Source organism: Saccostrea cucullata, unplaced genomic scaffold, assembly GCF_032062105.1.
Source record: "Saccostrea cucullata isolate Sc308-1 unplaced genomic scaffold, CSIRO_AGI_Scuc_v1 ctg364, whole genome shotgun sequence".
Classification (NCBI taxonomy): Eukaryota; Metazoa; Mollusca; class Bivalvia; order Ostreida; family Ostreidae; genus Saccostrea; species Saccostrea cuccullata.
Window position 1 is genome coordinate 132,133 of NW_026928969.1, and position 21,171 is coordinate 153,303.

A 21,171-nucleotide genomic window follows, 5' to 3' on the forward strand; every position below is an offset into this window, starting at 1 on the left:
GAACACATTTAAGTTTATCTTCATTTAATAAAAGGCTTTAAATATCAGAAACATAAAGAAGTGAAAATACAATAAATGTCAATAGCATTTAAAAATTGCATAAATTTTTGAGACCCATTATTGAACATCAATAATGTTTTCTCAATATCATTTTGATTTCCAATATTAGATTAAGCAGTAGTTCACTAATGCTGAAAATAACTGTTGTTCACTTACACAGAACTGTTTAGTAAACATTCTCTATCCAAGTGAGGTTACACAAGTAATATATATTTATAATATATATTGATTTTATTAAAACGAAAACTTAATGGTGTCTCGTTTAAGATGTCCATGGTTCAAATGGCACACCCATGCTGTTAGTTTAGGGCTCCCCAGAATCGCCAGTATTTTGGTGTCTTTTTATTTTTATCTCTTTTTGTTTACAGCCTTTTTCGATATAGTCTCAACAGTCTTTGTTTTAGACTTCGGAGCAAATCTTCCAGCCGGACTTGGGGATTTTCCGGGCCGTTTCTTTGACACTTTTGGTGGAATGTGGTCTACGTGAAGTTTATAATTAGGAAATAGTTCTTCAAACTTTTCCAGTAGAGGTTTATATTGGTAGTTCTGGTTAGGGGTGGATCCCGAATCTACAGAGGTGTTATCTGACTGGAGTTCTTTCTGGACTAGGATGTAAGTTTCGTGTGACGTCAGATACTTATTGGCATAATCATGACGATGGTTGTCGAGTTCTTTTACTAACCCTGTTGATAAAGAAAATCGTCATCAGTTTAGAATATATCTAAGTCCTTTTAAGCATTTCCATACCAACAAAAATGTGTAGAATTATGCAGTTATCTTATATCTAAATTCCAAAGAAATCGTTCTAAAGAAGGGAGTTTATTTGACAAAACTCTCTACCTTAATCTCCCAGTTACCGATCACAATCAAAATATTTTAAAGCAATGGGTGATCTTACTTTAGCAGTTGAACAAATTAATTTTGAAGATAGTTATGGACAGTTTCTTGAATTTTCTTGAGTGATGTATTTTACTCTCCTAATAATGCTGATGAAACATTTTAAGAGTGTCTATAAATCAGATATTTCAGGTTTATCATTGTAACCGGAATGTTAATTAAGTCGTGTCAATATAAGGTTCACTCATAACAACAGGTTATCACATTCGAAAGCTGTTTATTTGACAGATTTACACGTAACTTGGTGTGGCGATCAATGGGAATATCGATGGATGCCCGAAGCTCTCCTCGATATCGTTAGAAACGTGACTCGTAAAAGTTCTATAGGACAAACCTTCTGAGAGATTGATGATGGGCCAACACAAAGAGGCAAAAAAGTAAAATTAACAAACTTGTTACATGATAAGAATAGCAAACACTGTTCCGTTAATTTCCTGTAGCAAGATAAGAGCAGTTCCATTATCGAGGGTAATCGAATTCAATTTGTTGTACACGAGATTTTTTTTTATTCAATTATAAAAACCCAATAATTCCATTGAAAGTAATTTCTGTATCTCTGTGGTATAACAAATAAATAAACGATTATGTAAATTGAAATGAATGGATGATCGCCATCGGATATAATATGTTGTAACAAGTCTTTATAACTTTGAAGTTTATTACCTTTTTTGACTACCATTTTTGTGTAATTCAAAACGAAAATTAGTAAATATTTCAATTGAATGCTTGCAGCCAGACCTTTAATCTTATCTACAAGTAGAATCGTGTCAAAATTCACCATTGACCACGATCCATATGGGATTTTCGAGGAGGAAAACCCCTTTCCTTGGTGCCAAATGGTCTTATTTTCTCTCATCAAAATTACACTGCAGTATAGATTCATAATTACCAATATCAGCAACGTAATATACATTGACTGAAAAATATATTTAAATCAATCAACCTAAATATTATCTTCGAAGAGATCTGACAATTTCCTAAAAAGGTTTAAAAATCAGCCTATTCCATTTGTATCAAATGATCATATCAACCGAAATTTTGTCAACGCCTGACATTTGGAACGCCATCGATTTTAAACCCTAGTTATAAAATCCCATCCGTCCAATGGACATGGTTGGAAAGACCTTAATGTAATTTATTGAATTCTTATAAAATGTCGATTAAAAATCAAAGTCTTATATCACTAAGTGGTTGGTCATTTTATCGACTACTTTTCGCCATTATTTTCTAAAATTGGTCACATGAAAGACTGAAGCTTTTACATTAATGATTAGTTTTTCCGACAAATGGCCAGCTACTGCATTTCCCTCTATTTGTTTTAGCGAGGTTTAAAAAAAATTGATCCACTTTTTACACTTTTAATGTTTATGAGTCATATTTAGTCTGAATCTCATATCTAATATTTTAAGCAAGCTCTTTTTTAGAAACAATTGATCTTAATCCAGCCAGCCTAAAATTGGATTAAGATTATAAAACGGCTATTCAAATTCAGCCCTCCACACGTGTATAAGTAGCGATATGCACTTTTTGCTTCTGGGTTCCATACAATTGAGGTAAATTCATACACAAGGATGGAAACTCCTGTAACTCGGGCAATTTTAGGAACATTCAACATTTCATAAGATGGTGTAAATTTGCCGAAGGCTACGTCTCAAGAATATATGAATATAAAGAAAGCAAGTTTAAAATGCCTAGTAAATTTCATGATTTGGAAAAAAATATATTTATATACAGATGTAATCTTTTTGTCAATTCTTATACTTGATCATAATATCAAAAAGTAATTTAAGTGAAAATTGTTTGCCGAAATTTATTCATTGCTATTTCTCCTTTGTAGGAACGCGTCATAAACTTATTGAGAAAAGTAAATTGGATTCTTGTTGCTGTTAGATAACGGAATAAATAGGAGAAATCTGTCCTTTAAGCAAATGAATTTTTAAATTGAACAAGATAATGTACATTAAATGTCTTGAATTACAGTGATTTATGATCGATTTCTATAGAACAGAACAGGAGTGTCACAATTCAATGCTAAAATAATAACGCTCTTAAGAAAAGAAATATATTTCTGGCAAAGGAAAAATATTATTGAAATTAATTCATGCAGCCAAGTTCTTCAATAATAAAGCTTAAAAAAATATAAGAAGAAAAATTTTCTATACCTGTTTCGTCCGAAAGATCAACTGTTACATTAGAATTTCCATATCCAGCTCGCCTTTTGATATTGGTCAGTAAATTAATCACAGCACAGCTAGGATTGCATAGAAGTGTTTCATTATTACCGTATTTGACCAAAATAAACATACTGACTTTTTTTCCTTCCCTTTTTGCGTTATATCACCGAAAATAAAACAATGTCCATGTTAAATAAAAAAATCTGTCAAAATCACTTCAAACCGTTTCTCTCGGTGTCTTAGACAGGTAAAAAACCCATTCACCTGGCAAGACCCGTTATAAACACAAACAATCGTAACTACCGGGGTTTAAAACTATTGACTTGTATTATCAACGCGATACATCGGTGCGAATCTTCCTACCATATATATAAATACTCCACAGGGGCAAAGAGACCCACCTACCCACAACTTTATTCATGTATATCTGTACATGTAAGTGTGACTTTAAACCGATTCGAAGATTAAGTAAAGTCGCAGGTAAAAATCTAAACACGCTACGAATTCTTTAAAAATCCTGGTCACCAAGATAAAGCTCCTATCAGAAATTCTTTGAAATGAAATTCAAATAATTGAAATTCAAAGTGAACTCAAACCGCTCATTCAACGGCCCTATTGAAGATAAACCTGGTATATACTCTACCTATGTCTCAGGTAGTTAAAATTACGTGTGATTTATAGCTAAAGAATTTTTCATAGAGACCAGCAATATTCTCTTTTTTTAAGTGGGCCTTCGAACCGAACGATTAGAAGAAAATCAAACAAATCTCAGCCTTCCAAAAGCTTAAACAAGTAAACAGGGGGTGACATTTACTGAATTTAATACAAGTATCGATGTCTGCCTTAAGATGCCAGGTATGTTATGTGAAAATTCATGCGTGCTTAAGGACATGAATGATTAAGAGACATCGGTATTATAAATTAAAACATGCAGGGAATTGCACCACTGCAATTAATATTCCAGTGTTTCTTAGAGCACCCCCAATCACTATATATGCAACAACTTTCCCAATATTCATTACATAGGTACCATGGAAACAAATACAGCGAATTTGATAGTAAAATGCAATACATGTATCAGTCAAACAAAATGGTGTTTTATATTTTTCATTGTTCACAAACGTTTTGTGAAGGTATTCAAAATTTCAGACACGGGTTTTAGATACTAAGCGCATCCGGCTTCCCAACCTTAGTATTTAAGAAGAAGTCTCAAAAACCTTAGGCTAATAATTCATATGAAAAACAGATACTGTGAGCATCATTGAATGTTTGACCCCCCCTCCCCCCAGCATATTGTGGGAAATTTGAATAACTTATCACGTGTAATTTGTAATTTCAAAGTAATCATCAAAGCCTTTTTTTTTTAATTTAGGTCAAACATGAAGGTCAAAGTCAAAGGGTTGAAAAATCATAGCATGCTCGGAAACATCTTGTCACAATTAATACACACGTCAATATGAAAGCCCTACTATAGTATGATAAGTATCTGCTCTCAATTCAAAAAATTACATGGAAAAGTAACTTTTTTTGAAAAGTGGGTCAACTCCATGGTCAAGGTTGCAGGATTAAAAATCATAGGATATTTGGAAGGTCTTGTAACAGATAATATCCATGTGTAATGTGAAAACCCCATCTCCAATTAAGTTATAACCAATTTAAATTAATGTTAACGTTTCTGAAGAGTAGTCAAACTTCAAGGTCACGTGGTGAAAAATTGTAGCATATTTGGAAAGTCTTATCATATGTAATGTACATGTGAAATATAAAAGGCTTGTCTCTTCTCATTCAAACAGTATGACCAAGGTTAAAGTTTTTGTGACAGGCGGACAGACAAATGAGATTAAATGTCCCCTCATATTTCGCAAAAGCAAGGAACAAAAAATTAAGTAAATTTTCTAGGTAAAACTGGTGAAAAATTATAGCATGTTTGAAAAAATGCCTTGCTCTGTCAAATTTGAATGTTTTCTTTTATTCAAAAGTTATAACCAAAGTTCATTTAAATTTTTTGATAAAGGTAAGTCGACCTTTCAGGTCAAGGACACAGGCTAAAAAATCATGTAATTTGAAAGTGTCTTGTCATGTGTAATGTAGATGTAAAAGATGAAAGCACTGTCTCTTCTCATTCAAAAGTTATGATCGTGGTTACGTTAATGTTTAAATTTTTTAAAAGGAGGTCAAACTACAAAATCAAGGTCACGGGGACGGGTAAAAATTCATAGTATATGTGGCAAGGTCTTGCCACAGGTAGTGTACCCGTGAAATACGATAGCCTGATCTTTTTTATTCAAACGATATGATTGAGATAAAATAATGTTAATTTTTGTTTGAAAAGTAGGCCAAACGTCAAGGTCACAGGGTAAAATAAATCTTGATATATTTTGCAAGGTATTTTTACTGGTAAAGTACCTATGAAACATGATAGTCCTATCTTTCTTTCAAAGTTTTGACCAAGATTTAAGTTTTTCTGACAGAGAGGCTGACAGAAGGATAGACTGACACAAGAATGAGAGTTACTGCCCCCTCGTTTTCACGAAAGTAGGGGAAAAAATTGGCAAAAAGATGTTCAGGAGCAACGGCTTTAAGAGGGACAACTCCAACATTTAGAAACACTGGTTATTTCACAAAACTTCCATTGACAATGACTTTTCAAAAATCGCCCCGGCTGCATTTAAATTAACAATGACTTAGCGTCATTTTTATGCCCCCATAATCGAAGATTCGGGGACGTATAGTTTTTTGCCCTGTCTGTCCGTCTATGTGACTGTTTGTCTGTTGGTCCACAAATGATACGTTTTGATTGATCGGAGCTATGGCTTTCATACTTCACATGTGTATTCCTTGTGACAGGACCTTTCTCTGGGGACCAATATATTTGACCTTTTAACATTGACCTTGATCAACCTTGGCAAAATTTGACCAAAGGACGAGATATGGTAACGACTGAATATAGCCCTTTAATTGATGTAAAATTCAGAACACAAAATTGAGATATTTTTTAGTAAGGAACCTGAAATAATGTCTTTGTTTTAAACCAGCACTAATTTTGATTCAAAGTTTACACAGAGGTCACAAGAGGACACGGAAATGGGACATTTTCTCAGTTATAGTGGAATTTCATCAAGTTTTAGATACTTTTCACTCCGGGAAACATAGAGCACAAGCTTGCCTACCTTAGATTTTTATACGAAAGATGCATCTGATTGTAGTGTATGATACACAGGCACTTGGGATATGGACCCCCCCCCCCCTTTCCATGTTTTTAAAACTGGGGTTGAGTCACCTTTCCCTTTTTTTGTATTCTAATATGCACTATATGTGATCAATAATGTAACTCTTTTGTCTCTTTACGCTGTTTTTAAATATATCGTTTTCGACCGATACATAAAAAGAGATGGAAAAGGGGGGGGGGGGGTTCCATCCATACCCCAAGTGTCCGTGGTATGATCATTGTTTAAAGTAATATACGCCGTATGGATGCCGATTTGTATGTGAAACAAAATGATTAAATGATTTGAAACACATAAAGTGTAACGACAAAATTTAACTATAAAACTCGTTGTAATAACAGAACAATTTGCAATCAAGAATTCAGTCTTTTCATGAATATTGATAAAGGAAGTGCGTAAACATTAGGTCTAAATATAGACACGTATGTCCACGGGAAATTATAGACAACGAGGCACGTTGCATTTTGACAACGATTATTAATAAAAGGTTAATATGCGTCATAACAGAGTATAGATGGTTGATACTGATTACATTTAAAGATAAGTTATATTAATAGTAACACGCCATTCATGTCAAAAGTGAGTTGTATCTCAAAGGGCTTACCTCGTTTTCTTGACGCCGTGTTTGTTTATCAATCTAAAAGTAGCGACGGCGTCCGTGGTGGATTTACTTAAAAATAGACATTATTCTGGATAATAAACAATTATAATGATAACTTTATAACGAATTTTATTTAAATGGTGTAATTTACAGCATACTTTTATTGGTAAACAAAATATATAAAATGATTTTAAAATACGTTATAGCGTATATTACTTTAAATACCAATGATTTTTACCTTGTGACTTTGACCTTGGATTTTGACAAACTTTCAAAAAACTTTATCCTTTGTCATACTTTCTGAACGGTCGGTTGGGGCTTTCATATCTTACGTGTATAGTCATTGTAACATTTTTTTTAAATTTGGATAATGACATTTTCAGTTGGACTTAAAATTTGACTTGCATTTGAGCTTGTAACTTTTGCCATAAGCTGCTCTATTGGGGCATCAAGTGTTTCACAAACATGTGTTGTTTGAATGCTGTAGTTGTGACGCCTTCTGATGATCTTTCAATTTTCAATGAAGGATTTCACACTTTCAAAATTTGACCATCTAAATGCTGTTAGAATGGACTGGTATAAAAGTTATATATTTACTCTGAACAAGTATTTAACAATGCAGTTTTTAAATTGACCTTTCATCCCCCCCCCCAAAAAAAAATTACACAAGGTCACTGCCCACCCTCTACCCACAGATACTGTAAAAACAAAGTCAAACTGAACCAAGGAGAGAAAAAAAAATAGAACTGGACAAAGGATTTCAAACAGGGATGTTTTTACAATCACTTTTGATCTAGAAATTTGATTCATGGTCACTGCACCCTCTATCAGTGGGTACTTTTGAGGTACAATTGTGAGTATAGGTTTGATTAGGCAAAGGGGTTGGGTCGGGTTAAGCTCCAGACAAGGATTTTACATGGAAATAATTGTTCACCTCAACTTCTAGAGTATTAGTTCATGGTCAATGTACCCTGTTTCCGGGTGAGCTCTTCATATTAAGTTCAAGTCTGAATGGACCAAGGAGAGAGAAAACAGCCTTTTGATAAGGATTTTACAAAGGTAGATTTTTCAAGGCTTGAGCCCCATTTGACTAGGGGAAGAAAAAAAAATTGCTCTGGACTAGTAATTCTGAAGTTTTTCTCTATTTTCATCTTTAAAAAAATGGTTCAAGGTCACTGCACATCCTCTACTAAAAAAAATTATAGGTGTAAGTACAAGCCCAACTCAGCCGAAGTAATATTAGAGTACGAGTTTCCTACTGTATCAGAGATAAAGGGCGGAAATACTGTAAATTTATGTATCACATTTGGCGTGTACGATATTTGATGGAAATTCAATTTTCAACAAGTTAGTGTAGATTTCATTTATCGTTGTCTGAATGTGCTAGTTATAAATGTTAACTCTGCACATTCTCCACCCATGGGATAAGTTTGAGCATGACCTGGCCAAAATAATATTTATGGGAAAAATAGAATCAAGGGGAAAGACATCCCTTCATACAAATCCTACATATTCAAAGCAATATCAAACATGACAAACACTAGATTATTATCTTCTGCCCTTTAATGTGATCATTATGATAAAATTGTCAATATTATATACTATGCATATACATTTTCAACTGTTGTACACTTCATATTAACTAACAGTGAACAATTGTAAGAGCAGAAATATGCATTTAAGAACATTATTTTCTTGATTTAATGATATATTCCAATTTCATGATATCAATCATGATATGTGCAAGAAGCTTGAAGATACATTTGTCATTTATTGCAACATCTTAATTCTTAAAATATTATCTATTTGCAAATCAAATAAGTTCCATGAAAATACAGATAATGTGTAAAAATTATATTCCACAAAACAGCAATAAAATATTAAAAATATTGTATGCTATCTTACATTCTCTTTACATATCAGTCCCTATCATGGTTAAACCATGCCTAGGAATACTGATATCCCTAACTCATTGCACAATAATACATTAAATATTCGTTCTGGTTACCACTAAGAATGGGCACCTCCACAGAGAAAGTCTTCACAAAAACCACAAAAATGTAAGGGTATCACTGACATACCCCAGACTTGACACACATTTTCCACTCATCTTCCTAAAACAAAACATACATGCATATATCTGCTGGGGGAAAACCCAAAATATTTCATTCAAGTGGGTTCTGGCACAGCCATATACTCAATATATCAAGACTCTCCTAGACAGTGATTACCAAAAAAGTTCTGGTGCTAAAAGTGTAAACACCTGAGATTTTATTTTATGTAAAACCCATGCACAAAATTAAAAACAGTGTCATTTTACAAGTAAAATGCTATGATGTTTCTTCCATATTCCTCAATTCACAACCTCTTTTATGACACAGAATGTCTCTCTTAAGGAATGGTCAGCAATGGAAGAAAAATGATGCCTAAAACTGAAAAACTTCAACCACTGAATTTCCCAATATTATAATTTGAAGATCCCCCTTCAAAAAAAGCACACACCCTTTTAATCTAGGAGCAGATCATACAAGTAGATTTGAAGAGCACAGGAATTTTGACAAAATATAGAAATATCCAAAGCAAGTACTGTAGTTTTCCCATTATGATCAAATACTTTGTAATATTTCAGAAAAACATCAAAATTAGAAATGACCTTTTCTTTAATTGTTTTAAGACCCTTTTTTAACAGTTTTTTTTTCTCTGTATTTCACCAAACTACCAAATGAGAAACATCTACAAGTTTGTTATCCTAACTATAACCACTGTCATTCACGTTTGACTCTTACCAGTACATGAAACAAACATCAAAGTTAACTTCTCTCATATCTGTGCAGGTGATTATATATAGGTTGCCAATCAATTTATTCTTATAACTGAACTAATTTCTCACTAGGTTACTAACACAATCAACCAGCAACTTTAGTCCAAACTTTAAGCAATGCATGGCTAAGCTTTGTCTCATGTGACCTACACCCACAACAAAACTAACAGACAAACCAACAAAACAATAACAAGGACCAGATCACCCATGTTTATAACAAGCAAGAAAAATCACTTAATCTCAAACTACCAATCATTACTTTTAATATCAGGTATACATGTATCAGATATTTAATCAAAATATTTTTTTTTCTAATTTCATTTTACCTTTGGTTTAAAAAAAATGAAAATGAAATTTTACCATGGTATCTAATTTTTCAGGTGTAAAATCTATTTTCTAAAATGCATCAAGCCTTCAATACTTACTAAATGCAAAATACATTTCATTTCAGATTTATACATATATAAAGTATTGCCAAGGCATCTCCAATATCTACATCTACATTGTACATATCAGAACAATCATCTTTAATATACAAAATTTAAATAACTTAAAAATTATCTGATCTCACTGATAATCATTTTTTTTAATGTTTTATTTTTAAGCAGGCTCAGTATACTTAAAAAATATGCAGGTTTCCTTCATGTTTGTTTAATGTTAGTTTACTTTGCCTGTTCAATAATATCAAACCAAATACTTAGCACGTTCTCTTCTTTTCTCTGGCAAAGTTACAGCACTCATGAAATGACAATGATATAAAAAGAAAACCTAAAGCCTCAGTGGGTAAAAGGAAAATTGAAACTGGACATTGGTGGAAGTGATAAAAAATTCTAATGTGTGCATACAAAGAGCACAGTTTGCAGAAAAAAAGATTGAGAAATCATTATAACAATTAGGATAATACCACACTACTGTGGGCATCATTTTATTCCATATTTTATCCAAGATGTCAATTCTCTATCGTTTAGTTTTAGTTATTCATAAATAAACATGGAATGCCTTATCACTATGGGTCACATATGACGTTTCAATAAGAAAAAAATATTTCTGTTACTAAGTAAGATTACATAATGTTTTACATCATTGTCAGAGCTTAAGAAAATTTTTAAGTAATGACCCAAACTAAAACGATTCTCTGTGTTGGGTGTATAACATTAAGATGCAGCCTAGTCACAATTGATAACACAAATTTCTGCTGATGGGAGCTAAACATGACACAAGGGGAAAAAAGATCCACATCTGATAGACTAGAATTATTCATATTTGTTCTGAATCTGTGATTGAATGAATCAGTCATTACATTAAGAGATAGAACAAATAAAGTTAAAACACTATCTACTCAATAATTTGATAAAATATGCCTATAAGTCTAATAAATCCTATATAGGTTTATACAGAAGGGTCGTAACATATTTCTTTCTAAATCTGTGTGTGGCACTAAGAACCATTACACCATCCTGTAAAATTAAAGACATCTCCTAAATGAATCATCAAAACACTTTAAAATTACTCAACAGAAAAGTTTGAAAGTGAACATGTAGATGAAATATTTAACTGAGAATTTCACAATACTGACCTTTATTGATAAGGCGTACAAATGATTTAGCATCACATGATTTGGCTCTGGTAGTAAAGTTGGCTCGCACTGTAATAGTGAACACAAGGATTGATTGACAACTTTCAGTCCAAGGTGAAAAAACTTTAACTGCATCATTTACTAATCAAGCTAGCATTAATGTGTAAGCTATGTACTTGCATAAACTTCTCAAATTTTTTTCATTAAACCCTGAGATTGTTGATAATGTACAAGAAAACATTAGTCGTTACCCATAATTGTTTATTCGTAAGTTTAAAAATATTCGTTATGTCCGTAATTTAAATGTGCTGTTGTTTTAGATCATCAGATACCTACATGTGCTGGAGTATCTTTGTTAAGTATCAGATACTTACATGTGCTGGAGTATCTTTGTTAAGTATCACTTGTAGAAGGTGTGGAGGTAGAATGGGGGGCCCACTGTGTTTCTCCCCCGGCTTTCTGGGAGGGACATCTTGACAGTACTCGCCGGACGGTGAACCAGGCGTGTCTACTGGAAAGAAACAACGTTATCAGGCTAGACGATGCATTACGTTTGAATTTATACATTTTGTTTCCTTATGTGAACTCTGACATCTAGTTGTGGAAAGCAGGCTGATCAAATATATTTGTATAATAACATTAAAAGGAACTAGAGCTTCTGATGTGAAAAAAAGATTTCAGTTTTAAGTTTGAGAAGAAAAGACTGATACACATTCCTACACCATCAATGTTGATGCATTAAATTTTGTTGGGGTTTAATTGTTTACACATTTTCCCCAAATATAACCCCCGACAGGCTCGCAATAATCAAAATGACATTCAGTAAACTCAAATTAGATTCCACTTACATCCTTTCTTGTTGCTGTTTGTGTTTAAACTGTCCAGGGCAAGTGCCTCAAACACCTCAAAGTCCGACTTCTTCACAGAAATCACATTATTCTGAGTGCCTTTGTCATTGGTTACAGTTGGCTGTGGTAAATGAAATATATTAACGTAATTATAATGCAGTTAACAATAAAAAAAAAAAGATATAAAATAGTGGCAAATGATCATTGGTCATGTAATCATAATTATCATTTTAAAATTCTATCAAAACAATGGTCAAGATATCCAACTTGATTGCTTTTACATTAACTGGTTTGAAATTTAATTTTAATTGCACCAACTCTAGTAAGAAAAAAAAATCTAGCAAGAAATGTTTCCTAATGAAAGCTGGCAGAGAAAGTTATCACAAAAAATTGAGTACCCCACAGATAGTTTGAAATGTTTCTAAACTATCACATACCTATCGATTTTTCAAAATGAAATCAATGTTATCTAGCTTTTGCATTATACCTATGAAGAATTAGATATATAAAGATTTTTGATTCAAGAATTTACTTTTCATTTATCCCTTGAAATAAACAAAATAAATGCAAGTTTAATTGTAGTCAGTAATTTCTTAGAGACATCACTTTTCATATGTATAAAACTTAACCTGAACTAGTTTGAAACTCCCTTTTGGTGCCATATTCCCTTTAAATTAAATAAGACAAACTCTATGCATTTGAGACTTTAACAACGTTTACCCAGAAGTGTAACGAGTTCATTCAAATTTTAGCATTGCACGCGTGCGCTTGTGAATGCATGTACGTAATGACCATATCATCTTGTCTACACAATCTATATATTTATACCCCCCGCTTGAAAAGCGGGAGGGTATATAGTAATCGTTAATTCCGTCCGTCTGTACGTCTGTCCGTCCGTCCGTCTGTCCGTCCTTCCGTCTGTCCGTCCGTCCGTCTGTTACGCTTTGGGGTACCCATCTCTTATCCGCAACTCCTCCTAAACCAAGTAAAATTTGATGCAACTTTCACAGAATCTTTATTACATATTGCCATTGTGCACCTCCTATTTTACTTTTTGATCCGACACATATTTTGAGTTTTCCAGCCACAGGAAAACATGGACTTTTTCACCAGTTTTAACCATATGGGAGGCGGGGGGTATCATTTAGTGAGCTCATCGCTCACAGTACCTCTAGTTTAATATACTAAATATTAAAGCATTTAATCCAAAAGAATAAGAAAAATACGCTTATTCAAGTGTATTTTTGATTTTGCTCGTTTCACGTGCACGCACGTGCATACGTGAAATGGTGACCACACCTTCTTGTAGAAGTCCATTACATCTATCTATATAAATATTACCCCGTTTGGTTGAAATCAAAGGGAGTTATAGCTGTTTAAAATTTCAACCAATCAAAAAGCAGCGCACGTACACCCACGTGTATGCATGTGCATGGTGACCATACCTTCTTGTAGTAACCCATTATATCTATCTATGTTCCAAATCCCATCCTGTTTGGTTGAAAACCAACGGAGTTATAGCTATTTAAAGTTTAAGCCAATCAGATTGCAGCGCACGTGCATGCACGTGTTTTCATGATAATTGCCATATATCATGTTGTAGGATATCCTAATGCATGGCTCTGTTTAAAATTTCAAAAGATTTCGTCAAAAAACAAGAAAAATATTAAGACTTTAGTTTCAGCCAATCAGAGCGAAGCGCACGTGCATGCGCGTGAGATCTTGCTATTTTGACCACGTCATATTGTATATGCTACTAATATATCCTTATATTGTAAGTTTCAAGGCATTTCATCAAAAATTTAAAAAGTTACGCCTATATCAATTAAATCGGTCATTTCACGTGTTGCACGTGCACGCTCTTGCAAGCACGTGCGCGCAAAATGACCTTTGTTCCGCAAATATACATAACATGCCTACTGACCCTAAAAAGGTTTCACCTGTGTCGGATGTGTAGTTTACAAGATCATTCGCGGAAAAGATTTTCCCAGGAAGAAGAAAAATAATAATAATAATAATAAGAAACAGAGTAAAAACAATATGTTCCCCAACTTCGTTTGGGGAACATAATAACAAGCTTGAATCTTCCACTGATGCCAACCTTTTATCAATTTATGTCATGTTTTATGAACTAATGAAGTGTATGGGCTATATGTGGTCTAGAACTGGCTAAAAAAGCTGCCATTATCAAATATCTCCCTATATGAATCATTACAAAGCAAGCTTTTATTCCTTGAAAAATTCTCAATTTTAGAATAGACGATAGTCAATTTATTATATTTCATTTATTTTCAATAACAGGTGATCCTTTATCTGTATAATATATTTGAAAAAAAAATTTAAGTCATTGAGCAGAAAGCAAGAAAATCAGCATATCTGAAAAACAGTTTTAAAAGTACATAATGATGGATACATTGTTAAAATGAAAGCAGATAAAAATCACTGATTGAGTTTACACTTTTCACATTACCGTATGCTTTCAATATATGATTTCATGCATGCATAAGAATCCCCCACCACTGAAAACACATCAACAGTAATACAAAAAAGATGACAATAAAACAGGTTACTCAACAAATACATAAACTGTAAACTGCAATAATGAATACCAGCATGCAATGTACACATCAATAATCCAACACCCTAAATATATACCGCTAGTAAGTAATCTGCAAACGTCATAGTTCTCACTTTAGATTTAATTAATTTGATTTTCATTTTCTTACTGGGTATCTTGAAAGTTGAATTGTTTACAGTGAAATTACTGGAAGTTCTTCTGTCAGTGGCACAATTTTTTTTATTGTGGCATTCATCTGACATACATGTACATATCTCCGCAACATTCTTTACCCAAAATTTTGAGGTGAAAATGGATTTATATGCAATTGAAAACCTATATGAAATTGAAAAATTATAGCCTTCTAATATTAGAATACAAAAAAGATACATATTGAGAGATTTAAACACTCCAGGGATACAATCCCAAAATCTGAAGCAATAATTACATGTGTAGCATGAGGGGAGGTAAATATTCCTCAGAATAAAGCGTTTTGATGGGAAATAAGTACAAGGCATTGATATGATTGCACAGAATTCTGACTCAGAAGTTGTTACATGTATTTGTAATGGTAGTGGTTATACTTGGAAAAAAGAGTTTCACTCTCATGGATTATAGGATTAAGCAGTGACCACACTTAGCAACTGCAAAGCAAATCTGTTTATTCATATATAAGAATTACATTAATAATTTATAATTAAAAAAAAATACTGTGAAAATATTTTTCATCAATATCCTGGCATCAACCAAGAAAATTCAAACTGAAAGACACGGGATTCGTATGAAGTTTTCAAGTTGTTTCTTTTAACATATTGGGAATGATGTTATCTACAAACTGTGTCTTTACATCAGACCTGATAGGAAAGGGTTATTTCATGACACTCTTTGAAAGAACAACGCAGTCTGCATTCTTTCCATGTACCTGTATTTTAACTACTTTTGGCGACTGCATTTGCAAATGCAAGATATGTTCATCTGTTGCTATTTTTCCTCCATTCCTCAAGTGTATCTTGTACCTTACACAGTTTCCAACAGACAAAAACCTGCATACACCCCTCCCTTCCCCCAATCCCATTCAATTCTTTCTTCACACCAATTCTTCGGTTTTCTTTTTGTAAGTTTTCTCTCCCCATCCCCCATCACTCTACTCTACAGAGAACATATCACTCACGGCCATGACATACCTCTTCTGTATTGTGGACCCACTGCCCGTCAACAAAAAACTTATACTGATGATCGCCCTCCGGTAAATCAACAATGGTAGTAAAATCGCCATGACTGAAAATGTTTCAACTGTATTAGTCTACTAAGAATTTACAAGCATGCATAAGCCTAGTTGGGGTAATGCTTGATAAATGTTCTTGTAACTCTGTGGCAATTCATGCATGATACTCTTCTAAATTGAATGTTTTCTAAGAATTTGAATTCAAACAGTCACCCAATTCACATCTAAATATCTCACTACACAATGGTTATGCGAGTACTAACTAACTTGTACTTCTTAAGAATCACAATATCTAAAGGACATTTGAATATTTTATCATGAATTAAAACAAATTTGAACTTGCAAAAATTTAGTACTCAGAGAAATATTTTAAAAAGAACACTGGGTGGACTTCAGAGCACACATCTGGGAGGCCGAATAAAAAATTTAAATTTAATAATTTTTTGATATATATATATATATATATATATATATATATATATATATATATATATATATATATATATATATAAAGAAATATAAATATTCAATCACAAATTAAAAAAAAAATGATATGGAAATGCGGGTGCAATTTTATGAAAAAAAAAGAACTCCAAGAAAACTGCTCAAATAACCATAGTGTAAACACAGATCACCAATGAAATCACACAAAGTACCGCCAGTACATTTATCAAGCATGACAGAGCCTCTTGCAAGCAACAGTGTGTCTTAATCAATTGTCCAACCATTACCTCATTGGGGTCAACACACATGTTGCCATCAACACAAAATCTATATTGGTAATCCCCTTCAGGTAGATCAATTATGGTGAGAAATTCACCATCATGACTGCTGGGAAAATTAAAATATGCATTGAAAATTATGCCAAGAACTAGGTTCCTGGTCAGAAGTCAAATCTTTCTAACATACATGGTTTTATCTATTCCAAAAAAAAAATCTTATGGTAAGCAGTTAAAAAAAAGTATTCAGGTTTTCTTGTAAAAATATTCTTTGGCATCTTTCATATACATGTGAAACAAATGAAGGGGTCATGTGCCACAAAGCTCACCACACCTCTTTCTGTCGAACAAGTATGTCAAAAAAATGAAACCCATATTTATAATTATGTACGGTATACACAATCAAAGCAAAGGGTTTTCTTCTAGCTATCTCTCTCCTACATATGTTCATTTAAAAGCTAAAAGTGTATTGTTTATGGAAGCTTTTAAGTTACATGTATATTTTTAGATAAAGTGTTTAATCATTAAAATGATAATCCCCTAGAGGCATTATTTAACAAAAGAATGCAATTTTTACATTTGCAAAGTAACAAAACATACAGGGTAGATACCTCTTAGAGTGCATATAATGACTAATTTTGAGAGTTTTTATGACAACAAAAAAAGGCTTATATATTCTAAGTGTGTGAAAAATTTCATAAAAGCAATTAATTTTTCCATTATTGGTATACGGATTTATTTTGTTGGTTGAAAATTATCCACAATCTCAAAAAGGTTAGCTATGGTTAAGGATCACTTCATTATAAATAGGGATCTGACCTATAGGACCGGGCTTGGTTTTATTCTCTGCAAAAAGCTTTTCGATTTCCGTTCTGATTAATGACATCAGGCTGAATAAATATAGCAATTTGTTTCCCTAAATCTTTATTTCAGTGAGTAGAGATAGGAGGAACTCTTTCATTGATTTTCTGAGTTTGTTATCTCCAAATGTAATAATTGATATTTTTCTTTACTTCTCATTGTGCATAATGGTAATGTCTACTCTCTCTGAAAGTCTCTTCTTTATGACTAGTAGGCTATTTATCCATGGATATAATAAAACATGCCATGAATGTGTGCAAATTATATAGGCCAAAATGAAATTCAAGGGAAAACAGTTACTGATATATGTAGCCAAAGTCAATGTAATTAAATTCTAAGGAATATATACAACTGAAATTCATCGCAGCTCAATGCTGCCAAGAATACCTGTATCGATCGCGAGTAACACAAAGTGAGTTATTCTTGTCCTCGGAGAAAGTGTTTTTAAATTGTTCCGCCTGACTGACAACTGTATGGATAGTTACGATTTGATCTCTCTTTAGTGTTTCTTATATCAAGAATGGGCATGCATAAAGGATAGATAATTGAAAGAAAATGCATAAGTCTATAAAAAAAATTAAAATAGTCTTTGAAAAGACGAAAAATTAAAACTTTAAAAGTGTGGTACCAGGTGGATTCGAACCCCCGACTTTAAAAAGAAAGTATCGATAGTGTAATAGTCGGCACATATATCAACTGAGCTAGTCTGACTATGAAATTAGTGGGCATAAATTTTAAGCAGATTATCAAAATCAGGTTTCCTTATTTTTTGTAGTTTTTTTGTGAATTTTGACCCTAGGGCAGGGGTGCCCCTTAAAAAATCCTATCTTAAATTATTCTTTACATCGGAACCTATCAAAATATCACAGTTTTATTTAGGGGCAGGCCTGCCCTGAAGGACTTCTAGGCCAAAATACATGCAAAAATCAACGCTTTGACGGACAAAATTGTGTTTTGGCCAACTTTGGAGGTTTATTGTAAAGTTATAAATAATAGATATTAGGTATAAAATACAAATTTGAAAAATTTAGACATATATATGGTAGAAGACAACAAATAAAGATTAATTTTTAAATGTCACTTTTTCTGGGAAATTGTTCTCTCCTATAGGTCAATTCTTTTGTCATAGCGAATACATCCTTTGGTGATTTCTTTCAATGCAAATTCATTTTCTCTAAAATTGTTTTGGACCGATTCTGCCATTTTCTGCTACATTGGACCATGATTGTGGGTATATAATATTATATGAGGCTGTGATGAAGGCCTGTCCCTTTATACAGTTAGATTATTCTAACTACACTTTTTTGGGGTATGGTTATAGAAATTTTCAACTTGCTCAAATGATGCATATTTTCTCTTTAATATATTATTTTTCTCTTCTTGATATGGTATGTGGCTATATGACTCTCCAGTGTCTGAGAAGCTTTGTTTGAATTAACCCCCATGATCTGTAGAACTTCAAAAAAGTTTTTAGTAAAAACTAATAGATCATTGACTTGGACAATTTGTGAACAGAAAAGCTCACTTGAGCCTTTGACTCCAGGTAAGCTTATAAAAGTATTGGTACTCAAAAATGAATGTGAACATTTTAAATAGTATTCAAGCATCCAAAAGTGAATAATTTTATTAGAAAATAGCAATTGAACAAGCTAAATGTACACAACATCTGTAGTACCAGCAGTTGAGTGTTAAATGATTTTTAAATAACTATAAATTTACTTACCTCTTAACAAGTGGTATTTTGGACTGCCAATTATTAAAGGAACCTGTAACATAGACATCTTTGCCTCCCCCTTCCCATTTAAAGACTGTTGGGAGAAGTTTTGGTTTCATGATAGATGTGTCTCCCTGGCTTTGTGTTGTTGCTGCCCTTTGTCTCTAAATATAAATAATAAAGCAATAAAGGTATTATTATCAAAACCTATAGACAAATGCAAGTGAAATTTTATTAAGATATGAATCTATCAGATATTTCAGAGACTACATCACTCAATACTATGTCTACTTCAGTTGAGACAATTTTTTTGGTTCAAAGTTTCATCAATCTCTCAATTGATCTAGAAACATACATGTATATACTTTACATAGTCATATATCAACAAATTATTTGTTGAAACATTCCTAAATATAGTCATGCCATAAATCAGTCTTATCAGCAGACACTTTACGATGAACACAATTTAGCTATGAAATACAGAAAAACGACAGCGATGCTTTCCCTAAGAACAAAATCCCCTCACACAACAAAGAAAGAGAGATATCCATAAAAATGGGATGGTCTGACTAAGATTTTAGTCCAATAACCAGTAAACATCTTACTAATAATTACAGCAACTTGTAACACTAATGTAAACAGATTTATGCATGTGACCTTGAAGTTGTTATTGTTTATACTTTTGGCCCCTAAATGTCAAAACCAATATGGCCAATGTAAGGAGAGTTTGTAAACAAAGCAAAGATAATCACCCTGTATCCAGATTTTAGAAGGCTGTCGAAAGGATCTTGACTGCTATTGGAGTCCGACAAAAACCTTCCAGCGGTGAGCGAGGGACCCGTTTCATCGCCTGAAATATGTCTACTACGAGAAGAGGACGAAGACGAGTTTCCCATTGTGATAGTTCTGAAAATGTCTCAATCAACTATGAAATCAATGTGGAGGGATTAATAGGTAGAGGACGATGACGGAACAACTGTTCCCCCACTGTCAATGATCGGACGAAGCTTCACCTTGCTGAAATGCTGACATGTGCTCAACAAAAAAATCTGTTGATTATTTCGATGTGACTCAGCGAGTCTATTTCTAAAAAGACGACTGTAATGGAGAAAGGTTCATTAATCCATTGTAAAATCCATATCCTCTAAATTTTCTATGTCATATAGAATCTAAATATATTAACTCGCTAATGCGACTTGTCTTCTCAAAAAGGTAAACAAATATGGACGATAACACCCCTAAGAGCATGCGTGGTCATTTCAAAAATCGAATCTACCATGGACAAAATTCCGGAGATAAGTCATTTGACTTATATTAATAATTACATGTATAATCATTGATGTTTTTGAAGCTAGTACGATGATTAACTATTTGAGAAGTACATAAATTCACCTCACCCTCTGAGTTTTGTGAATATTATGTTTTGTGAATATTATGTACAATCAGATTTATATTTCGAGGAGGGGGGGGGGGGTCTGATTCAATGATATGTACAAACAAATTTAGAATGTAAGAAAAGGAGTACTAGTATATAAGAACCTGGGTTTACAATATAAACCACAGCAAATTGCATTGATTCATCAGTTTAGAATTAATTTTCTTGATCTATTTGGGTCTTTTATCTGGCCTGAAAGGGGTGCATGGTGTTAATTAAAACACTTTTCTCAAGTTAACCAGTAAGTATCAATTTGGAAGTTTTCGATAAAATTTTATTCCAATGAAAAAAAAGTAAATGTTCACTTGATAAATGTTCTCGGGTAAACATGGCGGAATAAATATCAACTTGCACGTAGCATTGGAAGGGGGGAGGGGGCTTTTTCCCCACGAATATTTTTTTTTACTTTTGAAAAGGTGAAAATGTGTATTGAGAAAAGGTGAAAATGTGTTTTGA

General features: G+C 33.0%; 2 protein-coding genes across 6 annotated transcripts; both read right to left on the reverse strand.

Moving 5' to 3' along the window:
• Window positions 1–24: 24 nt before the first annotated feature.
• On the reverse strand, window positions 25–3,681 carry LOC134279437 (uncharacterized protein CXorf65-like). Its single transcript, XM_062761836.1, has 2 exons — window positions 3,120–3,681; window positions 25–743 (listed from the first exon to the last, which is right to left on the reverse strand). The coding sequence occupies exons 1-2, from the start codon at window positions 3,259–3,261 to the stop codon at window positions 409–411; spliced, it is 477 nt and encodes a 158-aa protein (XP_062617820.1). The 5' UTR covers window positions 3,262–3,681; the 3' UTR covers window positions 25–408.
• A 4,823-nt stretch (window positions 3,682–8,504) lies between these two features.
• LOC134279449 (5'-AMP-activated protein kinase subunit beta-2-like) lies at window positions 8,505–20,527 on the reverse strand. Of its 5 annotated transcripts, none has more exons than XM_062761856.1 (7): window positions 20,033–20,527; window positions 19,290–19,444; window positions 15,946–16,039; window positions 12,205–12,325; window positions 11,731–11,864; window positions 11,357–11,425; window positions 8,505–11,237 (listed from the first exon to the last, which is right to left on the reverse strand). In XM_062761856.1, the coding sequence occupies exons 1-7, from the start codon at window positions 20,174–20,176 to the stop codon at window positions 11,160–11,162; spliced, it is 795 nt and encodes a 264-aa protein (XP_062617840.1). In that variant the 5' UTR covers window positions 20,177–20,527; the 3' UTR covers window positions 8,505–11,159. The 5 variants fall into 5 exon arrangements, with proteins under 5 accessions (XP_062617840.1, XP_062617837.1, XP_062617839.1 ...); XM_062761853.1 differs by lacking the exon at window positions 15,946–16,039 and adding an exon at window positions 16,718–16,817; XM_062761855.1 differs by having other exon boundaries at window positions 11,731–11,867; window positions 20,033–20,526.
• Between the last annotated feature and the right edge of the window lie 644 nt (window positions 20,528–21,171).